General features: G+C 44.5%; 1 protein-coding gene across 1 annotated transcript; it reads left to right on the top strand.

The window, feature by feature from the left end:
- The first annotated feature begins 300 nt into the window (after positions 1 to 300).
- On the top strand, positions 301 to 13,967 carry LOC146356499 (vomeronasal type-2 receptor 26-like). Its single transcript, XM_084830153.1, has 5 exons — positions 301 to 564; positions 3,685 to 4,500; positions 5,458 to 5,685; positions 11,492 to 11,618; positions 13,057 to 13,967. Exons 1-5 carry the CDS (start codon positions 403 to 405, stop codon positions 13,965 to 13,967), a joined length of 2,244 nt encoding a protein of 747 aa, XP_084686279.1. The 5' UTR covers positions 301 to 402.
- Positions 13,968 to 14,415: the final 448 nt, after the last annotated feature.

The raw sequence follows: 14,415 nt of genomic DNA, 5'->3' as shown, positions 1-14,415 counted from the left end.
AGTTGTGAACTCCTGATCTGCCCTTATTATTATTTTTTTAGGTAAAATAAACCTATTTACCATGCAACACAGCTATACCCCAGCCCCCCACACATGTTAAACATTGTGTGTGCATCAGCTATCGTGTTTCTGGATCTGAGCTAGCGTGAGTATAATTCTAAGCATACAATCCACCGATTTATATTGCCAGGGCCGGCCCATTAAGTTAAAGAAATAGGACATGTTATTTTCATTGAACACAGGATGAGAATGTGACACGCTTGTTTTTGCAGGAAGGGATCCACGGCATACTGGCACATCTTGTCCTTCTTGTTTGCCATCCAGGAGGTCCATCAGAACCCCAGGCTCTTGCCCAACATCTCCCTGGGCTACGACATCTATGACAACTTCTACAGCGCAAGGATGACTTATGGTGCCATGGTAGAACTGCTGTCCTCCGGGCAGGCGAATGTTCCAAACTATTACTGTGGACGATGGAATAAACTCTTGGCTGTTATTGAAGGGGCTGAATTGGACATTTCCAAAGAGATTTCAACCATGTCGAGCATCTACAAAATCCCACAGGTATGAACAGTGCTGCTGCTAGGGCTGGACTTTCAAGCCAAAGTACTGGGCCCCACAGCTCGGGGGGGGGGGGTCCTGAAATGAGCTCTCAGAGAGCAGCAGGAAGTGATGGCAAATATGCACTTTGTCAGCATTTGGGCTGCATGAGCATGCAGGAGTCCTTTCTTCTTATTTTAGAAAGCATTTTATAGCTGGGAGTGGGGTGGAGTGGTTAGTCAGGAATGTACATCATTACAGATGCTCATTCTATTATTTTTACTTCAAAATAAACATTGACCCTTTTCTACAAGAAAATGGAGCTTTCCCCCAAGTACACGTGTTTAGTTAGCATCAGCTGGAGTTTTGGAGCGCATGTCCATCAGTATGCTTATGACACAGAGATTCATTTCTCCTTTTCATCTTCATCAGGTGATGCTGTGGATGTGCTAAATCAGTGCCTGCCTGTGACAATGGACTGGATGTGGGCTAATAAACGGAGGCTTAATCCAGACAAGACTGAGATGCTCTTAAGGGGTGGTTCTTCTGACAGGATGGAGGGTGCTCAACTTGTTCTAGATGGGGTCACATTCCCCCTGAAGGAGCAGTTTGGATGTCCTCCTGGAGCCATCTTTGTCACTCGAGGCTCCGGTGGCCTCAGTGGCACACAGTGCCTTCTACCAATTTTGGTTGCTGGCCCAACTACTCTCCTATCTGGACAGGGATAACATGGCTTCCATAGTCTATGTTTTGCTAACCTCCAAGTTAGACTACTGCAATGCGCTGTACATGGGGCTGCCTTTGAAGATGGTTCAGAAGCATATAACATCAGTTCTGGCCCACTTGCACTGGCTACCTGTAAGTTTCTGAGCCCAATTCAAGGTGCTTGTTCTGACCTATAAAGTCTTACATGATTTGAGACAACCAAAAAGTTGGTTGGTGATAGTTCGAGTGGGAGGAAGAGAAGCTGAGGAGAAAGAGCTGGAAGGACTCCAGAGGGAGAAGAGAGAGAAAATCTCACATCATGTGTAACCACTGAGCATGGGTTAGCATGTTATGCGAACCCAATCAGTAGCTGAGTCATGAACTGGAAATAAGCCTACTTACTTTAAAGCTGCCTCGAGTGCCATTTTTCTTGGGGGAAAGGCAGTGTACAAATCAAATACTAAATAAATAACATTAACTCCCTCAAAGATGGGAGGGCTGGCTCTGTAGAAAATGGTGTCTGAGGATACCAAGCTTTAGGCAGATACACGCAGGAGAAGGAAGATCTTTACATATGTAGGTCCCAAGCCATTAAAATAGATCATATACAAAAGCAAGTGCCATGTAACATATAAAGGATCAAACATACAAGAATAAACTTTCAAGAACCAATCATTTTCAAAACAATCATTTGCCCCAATGTAGCAAAAAAAGTTGCAAAACAAGGCAAAGGAAAATGATGAGCTTTAAAACAAAGATAGTGAACTCATGATGAGCAAAAATTAGAAAAACAACTATACAAGTAAGTGAAATTTGCAGTAAATTTGTTTTTATAGCCATATCTTTGCATAAATTTAGGGACTAATATATGTTAGAAGCGAGAAGTCTGCCACTGTTATTACCAGCTCACTACCACAATGTGTTGAATTTTCCATCTGTTGCCTTGTACCTACAAGGATTCCAGGGCACCTAAATTGCTGCGCTATGAACTGCCATCTCCAGTTCACATGGGCATTGACCTCCACCAAGTAAGACACACTGGATAAATAGCAATGTGATTTTGATTTCTGATTAAATAAAACTAACAGAAATTCATGCTCATCCCAAACCAAGGAAAACAGTAAACCAGAACTCACCAAGACATCTCACCCTTTTCCCCTCCAATGCCCAGCTTCCAACTGTCATAAATGCCCTTGGAACCCCACTGGCCAATCCCAACTCAGCAAAGAGGCCCAGTCACTAGGAGATTCTCCCACCTGTATAGCAAATCCCAGCAAGAAATATAACCTGCTGAACTACAATAACTACAATAAAAACAGGAGTTCCCCATTTCACCACAATGGCTACCTCAGCAGGTGTATCAGGAAAGAGCTTAGCTCCAAGCATAACTGCGGTGAGGAAAGAAACACGAACGCGGAGGAGACCCAGGAAGGACAGGTGCTTCGATTTAGAACTTTTCTACATGAGGCATTTACTGTGCTCTTGTGATTCATTTACTCACAGTTGTTTGCAGTTTCTTTAGGCCATTTCTGCTTTTTTAAAAGCACTTTCCCGTTTTTTTTAAAAGGGGGGGGAATAATGGGGTATTATTTGTGAAAGTGAAAGAACTACTTGCATATTCTCAGTATTCTGCTAGAGCATACCACCACTGTAGCAGAAAAGCAGGAAAAGAAAAGCTCTTTGTGTGGAGCTTGGATCACAATTCTGCGACAAAACCGAAAGCAGACAGTGATTGACAGCCTCCTGTGGAAAAACTCCTAGTTTCAGGCCACATTCACTGATAAAAAGCTCAGCCAAGGACAGACTCAGCCCTCAGGCTTTTCAAAAAGATACAGCTGAGAAGCAAAGCCAAATGAATTCTATATGTTCCTCTTCTGAATATGAAGAGTGGGAAAGATTATAATTTACTAAATATTTCTGTTTTGTTCAGCATCATCCTATCAATGAGACAAAAGTGAGATATCCCTCCCCTGCCCCCCAGGCTGCTTATCTGCAGGGTTGTATCTATGCCATCCTGTCACAACCTAGAGTAGCTTGAGGGTTTCCTGTGGACAGCTGGTTGGCTACTGTGTGAACAGAATACTGGATGAAATGGAACCCTTGGTCTGATCCAACATGGCTCTTGTTATGTTCTTAGACTTCTCCAATCTGATACAACTCCCATTATCCCCAGCCAGATGGCAATGCTGTCGGGGAATGATGGAAGTTGTCATCCAACACATCCTGGGGGGCACCAGTTTGAGGGAAGGCTGCTCCAGGGTGACTGAGCAATTGAGGCTGGGATACAGGTAAGGCCATCAGGGGTGGGGAGAGATCTTTAGCCCTCATTCAGGGGGGTGACCTATTTTCATCCATATAAGTGAAAAGCTGCCATGAAGAAAAGCAAAGTACGACATCTGTGATTTTGTCGAGCCACTAATACCTTCCATTCCTTATTAGGTCAGTTATGGTTTTGTTTCTCATGCCGTTAATGATAAAACTCAGTTCCCTTTCATCTACCGGATGGTCCCCAAGGAAGAAGCCCAGTACCTGGGGATTGTCCAGCTGCTCCTGCATTTTGGATGGACCTGGATCGGTGTCTTTGCTCCAGACACTGACAATGGAGAAAGGTTCCTGAAGACCTTCACACCTGTGCTCATCAGGAATTCCATCTGTGCTGCCTTCTCACGTAGCATCCCAGCAGTGAGACTGGAAAGAGTTTTCCCTCCCCTTGAAATAGTTCGCATTTGGAACACAGTCAATATATCAGTTTACTATGGGGAGACTCGCTCCTTCTACAGTGCAGTATTCCATCTGCAAGAAATGGTTGAAGCACATGTTAGACCCATTACAGGGAAGGTGTGGATCACAACAGCTTTGTGGGACCTCACCTTGAGTTTGGATTATGATATACTGTCTTCCCAGCACGTCTGTGGCTTTTTTTCCTTCTTAATCCATAGAAATCAAAGGGCAAAATGTGACAATTATCAAACATTGTTTGATGCTATGGAGGAGTTTGGGGAGAAAGCATTTGAGTGTTCATATTCAAAGCATGTGTTGTCTGTCAAAGAGAGGAAAAGGTGCGGAGAGCAGGAGACCCTGGAGGCCTTGCCCAGAGAGGTGGTTGAAAAAACTCTGTCTCTGGACAGCTACAGCATCTACAACCTTGTCAAGGGTGTGGCGCATACCTTAAATGCTGCACATTCATCCAGATCCAAGCGGAGTGTGATGGAGGGTGGAGATAGGCTGGGACTGTCAAGGGTACAGCCATGGCAGGTATTCCTTTCCCCTCACATCTCTCTCAGCTGAACTTGACAAGCAGTTATGCAATTTATTTATTTATTTATTTATTTATTTATTTATTTATTTATTTATTTCATGCCTATACTGCCCAATAGCTGAAGCTTTCTGGGCATTTCACAACAACCATAAAATGCAATATACATGTTTAAACACTTTAAAGCTACAGAATAAGATAAAAACAACCCCCCACATAAAACCTAGCAGCATTGCAAAGATTTAAAATACAGGGAGAGAGCAATCCTACAGCCCCCGGAGAGCTGCGGGAATTCAACCTCAGCGTGGGGGAACGTAAGAAGAGCCCTGCTGAATCAGACCAAGGGTCCATCTAGTCCAGCAGTGTCTTCACACAGTGGCCAACCAGTTGTGTGTGGGAATATCTCATCAATCAGCTTCATGGGATGACCCCTGGTTCAAGTATTAGGGAGAAAAATGTCTCCGTATCCATTTTCTTCACACAATGCATAATTGTATACAACTCTATCATGCCTCCTCTCACTCGCCTTTTCTGTAAGCTGGACATTCCCAGTTGTTGTAACCTTTCCTCAGAAGGGTGTTGATCCAGCCCCTTGATCATTTTAGTTGCCCTCCTCTGAACTTTTCCCAACTTTACAATGTCCCTTTTTAAATGCAGTGAACAGAACTGTACAAAGTATTTGTACAGCAACTACAAAGTATTTCACATGTAGTTGCACAACAGATTTGTATAAGGGCAATACAATCATGGCAGTTTTCATTGCCTTTCTTGATTATGGCATTTGCCTTTTTCACAACAGCCACACACTGGGTCAACATTTTCATTGTCCACCACAAATCCAGTATTTCTTTCTTGGTCAGTCATCACTGTACATACTCCAAAGACTGAAGACAGAATACAGTTACCCAGCTGAGTTTCCTGGTTTCTCAATGCTGGTGTTTTCTCTGCTCTTCTAGCTTCACCCTTTCCTGGGAAACCCTCACTTCTACAATACTTCCATGGATGGATTATATTTGGATGAGAAGGGGGAACTGGTGGCCAAATTTGATTGTGTGAACTGGGTGGCGTTTCTCAATAAGTCCTTTGGTGCAGTGAAGTTTGGGAATATAGATGGACAGGGATCGTCAGACCTAAAATTCACCATTGACCAAGATGCAACTGTGTGGTCCAGGCAGTTTAACCAGGTGTGTGAAAAACAATCAGTTTATTTTATTTCCTTTGAGATCTGTTAAGTTCTAATAACCACAGAGAGAGAGAGAGAGAGAGAGAGAGAGAATGAGAGAGAGAGAGAGAGAGAGAGAGAGAGAGAGAGAAGGCAAGAGACACATAGTAGGTCAGATGGACTTAGAGAAGCAGGTGGACTATGGTTGTGTCAGGACCATGTCAAGGCATCCACACCCAAAACCAGATCTTGCAGGTACTAAAGGGCTGGATGTGCCCAATCTTGTCTGATCTCAGAAGCTAAGCAGGGTCAGCCCTGGTTAGTACTTGGATGGGAGACTGCCTGGGAATCAGGCTTTCTGCATTGAGCAGGGGGTTGTTGGACTCAAAGGTCTTGCCTGGGGTGACCTTCCAACCCTATGATTCTATGATTCTCTCTTCCACCTGACCAGGCCAAAGGAAGCCAGGGTCCTAGGATTTACACCAGATCTCCCCAATCCAGAGGTTTCAGAATGCCTCTCAATCACAATGACTGACATAGCTATTCCTTTTGGCATGGATGATCTGAGAGCTATGCATGGACCATCCCTGGTAGCTCAAGGACTCAGTTTCAGATTGTGAGGTTCCCAGCTAAAGACCAGGAACAATTTGGAGGGACTTCTAGCTGCATGGAGCCTGGAATGTGGATCCTGTTAGGAACTGTGCTAGAATCTCACTTGTACATCTTTGGTGACCATGCGCCTTCTGTGCCCTGACAGCCTCAGTAGCTTCTCATCTTACTCTGCCTGCTTCAAGCTGTGAATGGTCACTATTCAGCATTGCTCCTCTCCCTTTCTTGTCTACATAGTGTGGGCTGGTTCAAATGTTACCATCACCACATGAAGAAGGCCAAGAACCAATTCCCTTTGGTGGCACTGAAGATGTAGCAGGGCAATGAGCCCAAGAAAGCCAACAAATGCCAGGAGTGGGGGAAATTTAATCACACAAGGGCCACATTCCTTGGAGGGTATCCTTCCAGGGGCTTACATGCCAGCATGGGTTTGCCCTCCTCTGCACGTTTCCCAACTTTACAATGTCCCTTTTTAAATGCAGTGAACAGAACTGTACAAAGTATTTGTACAGCAACTACAAAGTATTTCACATGTAGTTGCACAACAGATTTGTATAAGGGCAATACAATCATGGCAGTTTTCATTGCCTTTCTTGATTATGGCATTTGCCTTTTTCACAACAGCCACACACTGGGTCAACATTTTCATTGTCCACCACAAATCTAGTATTTCTTTCTTGGTCAGTCATCACTGTACATACTCCAAAGACTGAAGACAGAATACAGTTACCCAGCTGAGTTTCCTGGTTTCTCAATGCTGGTTTTGGCAATGGAGCCAAAAGTCAAAAGTGGGTGGGGCCAAAGCCACATATTATTCTCCCCATTCATACATAAACACACCCATAGCACACAAAGATGAGTCCCGCAAAGTCCCGTGATCATTCGATGCACAGACAGCTGGGCTTGCGATGGGTGTATGGATCACGTGGTAAAGTGTTTGCCTGGTGCGAAGGTTGTGGATGTCATGCACCATCTAGACAGCTTCATAGATCATGCTGAGGTGGAGTCAGTGGTTGTGGGGCATGTTGGCACCAATGACGTGGGGGAAATGTAGTGATGAGGTCCTGGAAGCCCAATTTAGGTTGCTGGGTAGGAGGTTGAAATCCAGGACTTTCTCTGAAATGCTACCTGTTCCACACGCATGGCCAGCTAGACTGGTGAAGCTGGAGTCTCAATGCATGGATGAGACTGTGCTGTAGGGAGGAGGGTTTCAGATTTGTTAGGCACTAGGGAATGTTTTGGGAGAAGCAAAACTTCTACAAGAGGGACGGGCTCCCCTTGAACCAAGATGGAACCAGACTGCTGGCCCTTAACATAAAAAGGTGGTAAGGCAGCTTGTAACTGAATGCTGGGGGAAAGCCGACAGGAACTGGGAAGCATCCAGTTCAGCTTGAATTATCCCTAGGGGATGAAGATGAAAATGTTTCCCATCGCCAAATGAAGATGGGGAGGAAATAGGCTATGACCACATGATAGCCAGTCAAAGAGGCTTCAGGGCAATAGCAGAAGCTGCTCACACCAGAGATATCTGGGAAGGGACACTATGTATAGGTGTTTGTATGCTAATGCTAGAAACCTCCGAGCCAAGATGGGAGGGTTGGAGCGCTTGGTTTTAAAGGAGAACCTGGATAGAGTGGGCATCATGGAAACCTTGTGGGATGGAGAGAACCAGTGCAATCTGGTCATCTCTGAATATAAACTCTATAGGAAAGACGGGGAAGGGCATACTGTGGCATATGCCTTGGTTCAGAGATTCTTTCAAACTGTATTGTCAGTACATTGGCAGCTACTGATTACCTGTTTACTGTGTACACAGTCAGAATTTTCTTAAAACTAGATACCATCATCTATCATCTCTGTCTATCTATCTATCTATCTATCTATCTATCTATCTATCTATCTATCTATCATATCTGTCTATCTATCTATCTATCATCATCATCATCATCATCATCATCATTTATGTCTATCTATCATCTAGATAGATGGATATATAGATAGACAGACAGATAGACATAGATAGGTAGATAGATAGATAGACAGACAGACATCAAAACAAAAAATTACCCCAACCCCCTTCTCTCTTTTGTCAAGTTCATGATAGATAGTGTTACTTTCTGTATCTGCTTTTCTTTTGGCCTTGTTCGTGTGTGTGAGTGCAGCATACACATTATTATGCACAAGCAAACAGTGTGTGACCAAAGCAGTACACGCACAGCCCAATATAAGTTGTGGGGCAAAGCATTACACAAAATACACACATGAAGCATCTTAGGGTTACCACCACCCATGGTGCTGCCCTTGGCAGGGGCAGAGGTGGGCAGGGGTGAGGTGCTGGTGGAACCAGGCAGACTTCCCCCGAGACTGGACAGTGCGTCCTGTTCTTGGGCAGCAGCAGCAGCAGCAGAGAGAGCCCAGTCAGAGCAGGCCCTGGAGGTCACTAAATAAGGATGGCAAAACGATAACAGATGACAAAGAAAAGGCAGAGGTGCTCAATTCCTACTTTGGCTCAGTCTTCTCCCAAAAGAGGGTCTATGACCCCCCTGGCAAAGGCGAAGTACAAGCTGAAGGGGCAAGATTGCAGCTTGAGATCGATACGCACATGGTCAAGGAACACCTAATGACTTTGAATGAGTTCAGATCTTCAGGGCCAGATGAACTGCATCCTAGAGTGATAAAGGAACTGGCAGAAGAACTCTCAGAACCACTGTCTATTCTCTTTGAGAAATCATGGAGGACGGGTGAAGTGCCAGGTGACTGGAGGAGGGCTAATGTCCCTCTCTTCAAAAAAGGTAAAAAGGAGGAACCTGGGAACTACAGACCAGTCAGTCTGACATCAATCCATGGGGAAAATTCTGGAGCAGATGATAAAGCAATCAGACTGTAAGCACCTTGAAAACAATGCAGTGATTACTCGAAGCCAACATGAATTTGTCAAGAACAAATCCTGCCAGACGAATCTGATCTCAGTTTTTGATCAGGTAACCTCCCTTGTGGATGGTGGGAATGCTGTAGGCATAATATACCTCGACTTCAGCAAAGCTTTCGACAATGATCTCCTGATGAGCAAACTAGCTCAAAGTGGGCTAGATGAAACAACGATCCGGTGGATCCACAGTTGGCTACAGAATCGGACTCAAAGAGTGCTTATCAATGGGACCTTCTCAAACTGGGGAGAGGTAACGAGTGGGGTACCGCAGGGCTCACTCCTGGGCCCAGTGCTCTTCAACATTTTGATTAATGACTTGGAGGAGGAGGTGCAGGGAATGCTGATCAAATTTGCAGATGACACAACATTGGGTGGGATAGCTAATATCTTGGAAGACAGAAACAAAATTCAAAGTCATCTTGATAGACTGGAGCACTGGGCAGAAAACAACAGAATGACATTTAATAGGGATCAATGCCAAGTTCTGCACCTAGGAAAAAGAAACCAAATGCACAGTTACAAGATGGGGGATACGTGGCTCAACAACACTACAAGCGAGAAGGATTTTGGAATTGTTGTCGATCACAAGCTGAATATGAGCTAACAATGTGATGTGGCTGCAAAAAAGGCAAATGATATTTTGGGCTACACTAATAGAAGCATAGTTTCCAAATTCCCGGAAGTACTAGTTCCCCTCTACTCAGCACTGGTTAGGTCTCTCATCTGGAGTACTGTGTCCAGTTCTGGGCACCACACTTTAAGAAGGATGCAGACAAACTGGAGAGGGTTCAGAGGAGGGCAACAAAGATGATCAGGGGACTGGAAACAAAACCCTATGAAGAGAGACTGAAAGAATTGGGCATGTTTAGCCTTGAGAAGAGAAGACTGAGGGGAGATTGGATAGCACTCTTCAAATACTTGAAAGGCTGTCACAGAGAGGAAGGCCAGGATCTCTTCTCGATCATCCCAGAGTGCAGGACATGGAAGAATGGGCTCAAGTGACAGGAAGCCAGATTCCAGCTGAACATCAGGAGAAACGTCCTGACTGTTAGAGCAATACGACAATGGAACCCATGACCTAGGGAGGTGGTGGGCTCTCCCACACTGGAGGCCTTCAAGACAAGGCTGGACAGCCATCTGTCAGGGATGCTCTGACTTGGATTCCTGCATTCAGCAGGGGGTTGGACTCAATGGCCTTGTAGGCCCCTTCCAACCCTACTATTCTATGATTCTATGATTCACTGTTTCAGGAGGCAGGTGCTGGTAGCATCTCCTTCTTCGGTAGTGGGAGAGGGGAGCCTGTGGATGGACGTCATGTCAGAGAAGTCGGATGTCCTCAGGAAAGGCTTCAATGTTTGGGCTATTTAATTTAGAAAAAAGGAAAATGTTTTTTTTAATAGAATTACGTATATGGAGTAGAGAAAGTGGGGGCAGTGCAATAAATAAGCTTCACTGAGTTCAGTGTGACTCACCCCCAGGTAATGTGTATTGCAGCCAAAGAGAGGTTTAACCTTTCTCTTCCCTTAATGAGAAGAGCCTCCGTTCATCCAGTGAAGCTGAGCAGTGGCAGACTGAGGACAGACAAAAGGAAAGTATTAGGGGAGAGGGGTTATATAGCACTTCAGAAAACCTACACCAGATATTAGCGATAGCGACCTCCTAATGGTCCCCTTAAACACCTTCTGATTAGAATCCCTAATCCCCTGTGTGGCTTGACAGTTTGTTTGTTTTTTTTACATTTTTTTTTAGTTTTTGAGAAAAGGACATTTTATGCATTACTAGCACAAAAACCACTGGAGCTGTCTGAAATTTGCCAGGTTCGGTCACCTCACCTTCACAGGGGCTACCATGTCGCTAAATTCCATGCACTTATGTGGAAGCACAAAAAATTATAGCTCTTTGCTTTGACAGATTTTGTTGAGAAAAGCAAATTTTACCTGTGGCTATCACAAAAGCTAGTGGGGCTAAATGTCTGATATTTGGTGGGTTCACTCACCTCCATAGCGGCTGCCAGGTCTCTGGATTTCATGTATTTATCATAAAAACTAAAAAAGTTTAGACTGGTTCTGTTTCTCAGTGCAAGTCAATAGGAAAATGTAGAATCTGAATAATTTGGATTTCTGAATCGTGCTTTGGATCTGGAGTCTGAAGTGGGTTGGATTGGGTCTGAATCAGTCCGAAGCAGAGCAGGCCAAATCTGAAGCTCCAAATCAGCCTCTGAAGTGGGTGGGTGGGGGTGGGGTCTGTGCACCACCCTATTTTTCTTAATGCTCCTTCTCTTTTTGTATAGACCCTTCCTCATTCTAGGTGTACTGAAAGTTGTCGCCCTGGATCTGCCAAGGTGATCCAGGAAGGAAAGCCACTTTGCTGTTATGTCTGTTCTTTGTGCACAGAAGGGACCATCTCCGCAGAGGATGGTGAGTGAGTCTCCAGGGAACTGGGCACTCAGACACTTTATTGGACTTTTTGAAAAAAGACTTTGAAAGCTTTTGATGGGATTATTAGTAATGATGCCTCCCGTTAGAAAGGCAATTAGCAGGGAAAAAACAAACAAAAAGCCAGAACAGAATAAGTGTTTACCAGTCCCACATGCACACAGGCTATCTTAGAATAATAAATGGAGACCATCCTCTTCTTCAGTGAAGAAAAGAAAACACTTTTACTCATAAATATTCTTGCATATACAATGTAGGTCCAGTGTAGGGTTTCAAAAGGAGTTTGTTTAGTCCATTTTGTGTTCCATTTTACAGGCAGGAGTGAGAGCAAACACGTGTGTTCCTAGCAATGGTGGAAGTTGGGGGGGGAGGAAGTGGAGGAGAAAAAGGAAGAAATCACAGGAAACCACATTGTGGGCTATAGAGATCCTGGGGCTAGCTATGGTCAAAATTTCCCTGAACTATCTAACTGCAACGCTGCCCCCTTCCAGTAACTTTCAGATGAAGTTGCAATATTCCCAACAGCTTTGACCACAGGGTTTCAGCTGGCCCAGCCAGTATCATGTATGAACTGAGTGTTTACTCCAGAAGAAAAGTATGCCTGGTCACAGCAGACATCTAAGCATCAAAGTGCAGTGCTTGATCCAGTGGGACTCATGAGTGGCATTCCTGATCCTTAAGGGCAGGGTGCAACTCCATGCCAAGCAGGGTGAATGCCTAAACTCAGACCATCCCTGAATATGATGTGGAAAGGGTTACCTAAAGGCAGGAAGTACAATCCCATTGTCTCAGAGTCCAACCTCCTGCCTTCTCTAGTCCAGAATACCTCCCTTGTCTTTTTTTTTTTTTAACCCTCTCTTGAAGACTTATCTCTTGAAGCCATGAAGCTTCCTGCTTTGTGATCTTGACCCAGTCACCATCCTGCTTTCCAGCAAAACACTCAAGGGTATTATGAGCCTATAACAGGATAGGTACATGTTTATTGATGTAAGCACCTTGAATGGAGGGTGGGATTCAATTGTAATAAATAATGTTCCTATCTGCAGCTCATCTAAGCACCCTTTTGACTCACCTTAACAGCCATTCCATTTCTACTTGAAAAAAAAATCAATGAAGCTACATTATGGCCCATGTAATGCATTGCTTTCTATTTCAAGTGGTGGCAGCCCTGATAAGGGGCTTTCCAGTTCCTGTTAACCGAAATACTGTTTCAGCTGCAATGCCAAGGATTGGCTCAGGGTCTTTCTGCATGCAAAACAAGTCCTCTATCAATGAACATTTTCCCTTCCCCATCCCTGCTACACACTTTCGGTTCCTAATCAGTTCCCTAAACCAATTTGTTTACAGATTTTAATACTACAGTTTACTGTTTTGGAAGTGATACTGAATTCAGTATCTTTCTCCTTCTACTTCTCCTCAGATGCCAACCATTGCACCAAATGCCCTGAAGATCAGCATCCGAACAAGGAAAGAGATCAATGTGTCCCCAAGGATACAACCTTCCTCTCCTATGAAGAATACTTGGGGGTTATCCTGGCTTCCTTTGCTCTATTCTTGTCCTTAACCACAGGCTTTGTGTTAGGAATCTTCATTAAATACTTGGACACACCAATAGTCAAAGCCAACAACCGGAACCTCTCCTACATTCTCCTCATCTCCCTCTTGCTTTCCTTCTTGTCCTCCTTCCTGTTCATTGGCCGGCCAAGGAAAGTGACTTGTCTTCTCCAACAATCAGCCTTCAGCATCACCTTCTCAGTTGCAGTCTCTTCTGTGTTGGCCAAAACGATCACTGTGGTTCTGGCCTTCCTGGCCACAAAGCCAGGGAACAGGGTGAGGAGATGGCTGGGGAAGAGTTTAGCCAATGCTATTGTAATTTCTTGTTCCAGCATCCAAGTTGTCATCTGCATCATCTGGCTGGGGATCTCTCCCATGTTCCCTGACTCTGACATGCACTCCCAGCCTGGACAGATCATCCTGCAATGTAACAAAGGGACTGTCACCATGTTCTATGTTGCCCTTGGCTACTTGGGCTTCTTGGCTGCCATCTGCTTCACAGTGGCTTTCCTAGCCAGGAAGCTGCCAGGGGCCTTCAATGAAACCAAGCTGATCACCTTCAGCATGCTGGTCTTCTGCAGTGTCTGGGTGTCCTTTGTGCCCACCTACTTGAGCACCAAGGGGAAATACATGGTGGCCGTGCAGGTCTTCTCCATCTTGGCCTCCAGTGCTGGGCTACTGGGCTGCATCTTTATTCCCAAGTGCTACATTATTGTAGTGAGGCCTGATCTGAATACAAAGGAGCATCTAACAACAAAAAATAAAGATGGCATCTGATTCATAAAATACTCTTCTAAACATTGACAATTCATGTTCACAGTAGCAGTAATAAAACCCACAGTTATTTATTCATTTATTTATGTATTTATTTGCTTTGCTTTGTACCTGACCTTTCTTCCAAGAAAAATGGCAGAGAAGACAGCTTACATTCATAAATCACACCTACCCTGTGATTAGGCTTTTGGAAAGCCTTGCATTGACACCAGTGGCTTATTAAATCTAACAGGCAGAAGAAATCAGGCTTGGTCCAGGAGGTTGTAAACTCTCGAGAGAGGGAGTGGAGCTGGCCTCTTTAAAGGACGAGGTAATTAGACCTCTCCTGGAAAAGTTTAACCTGGACCAGGATGATGTTAACAACTATAGGCCAGTAACTTATATCCCCTTCCTAATCTAGGGGCTTACGCGGATGGTTGCCAGAAAATTCCAGGCACTCTTAAATGAAACT

Source organism: Heloderma suspectum, chromosome 2 (genome assembly GCF_057233095.1).
Source record: "Heloderma suspectum isolate Gila_16-S chromosome 2, 16-S_ref, whole genome shotgun sequence".
Taxonomy (NCBI): domain Eukaryota; kingdom Metazoa; phylum Chordata; class Lepidosauria; order Squamata; family Helodermatidae; genus Heloderma; species Heloderma suspectum.
This window is presented reverse-complemented; position numbering and strand designations above follow the sequence as displayed.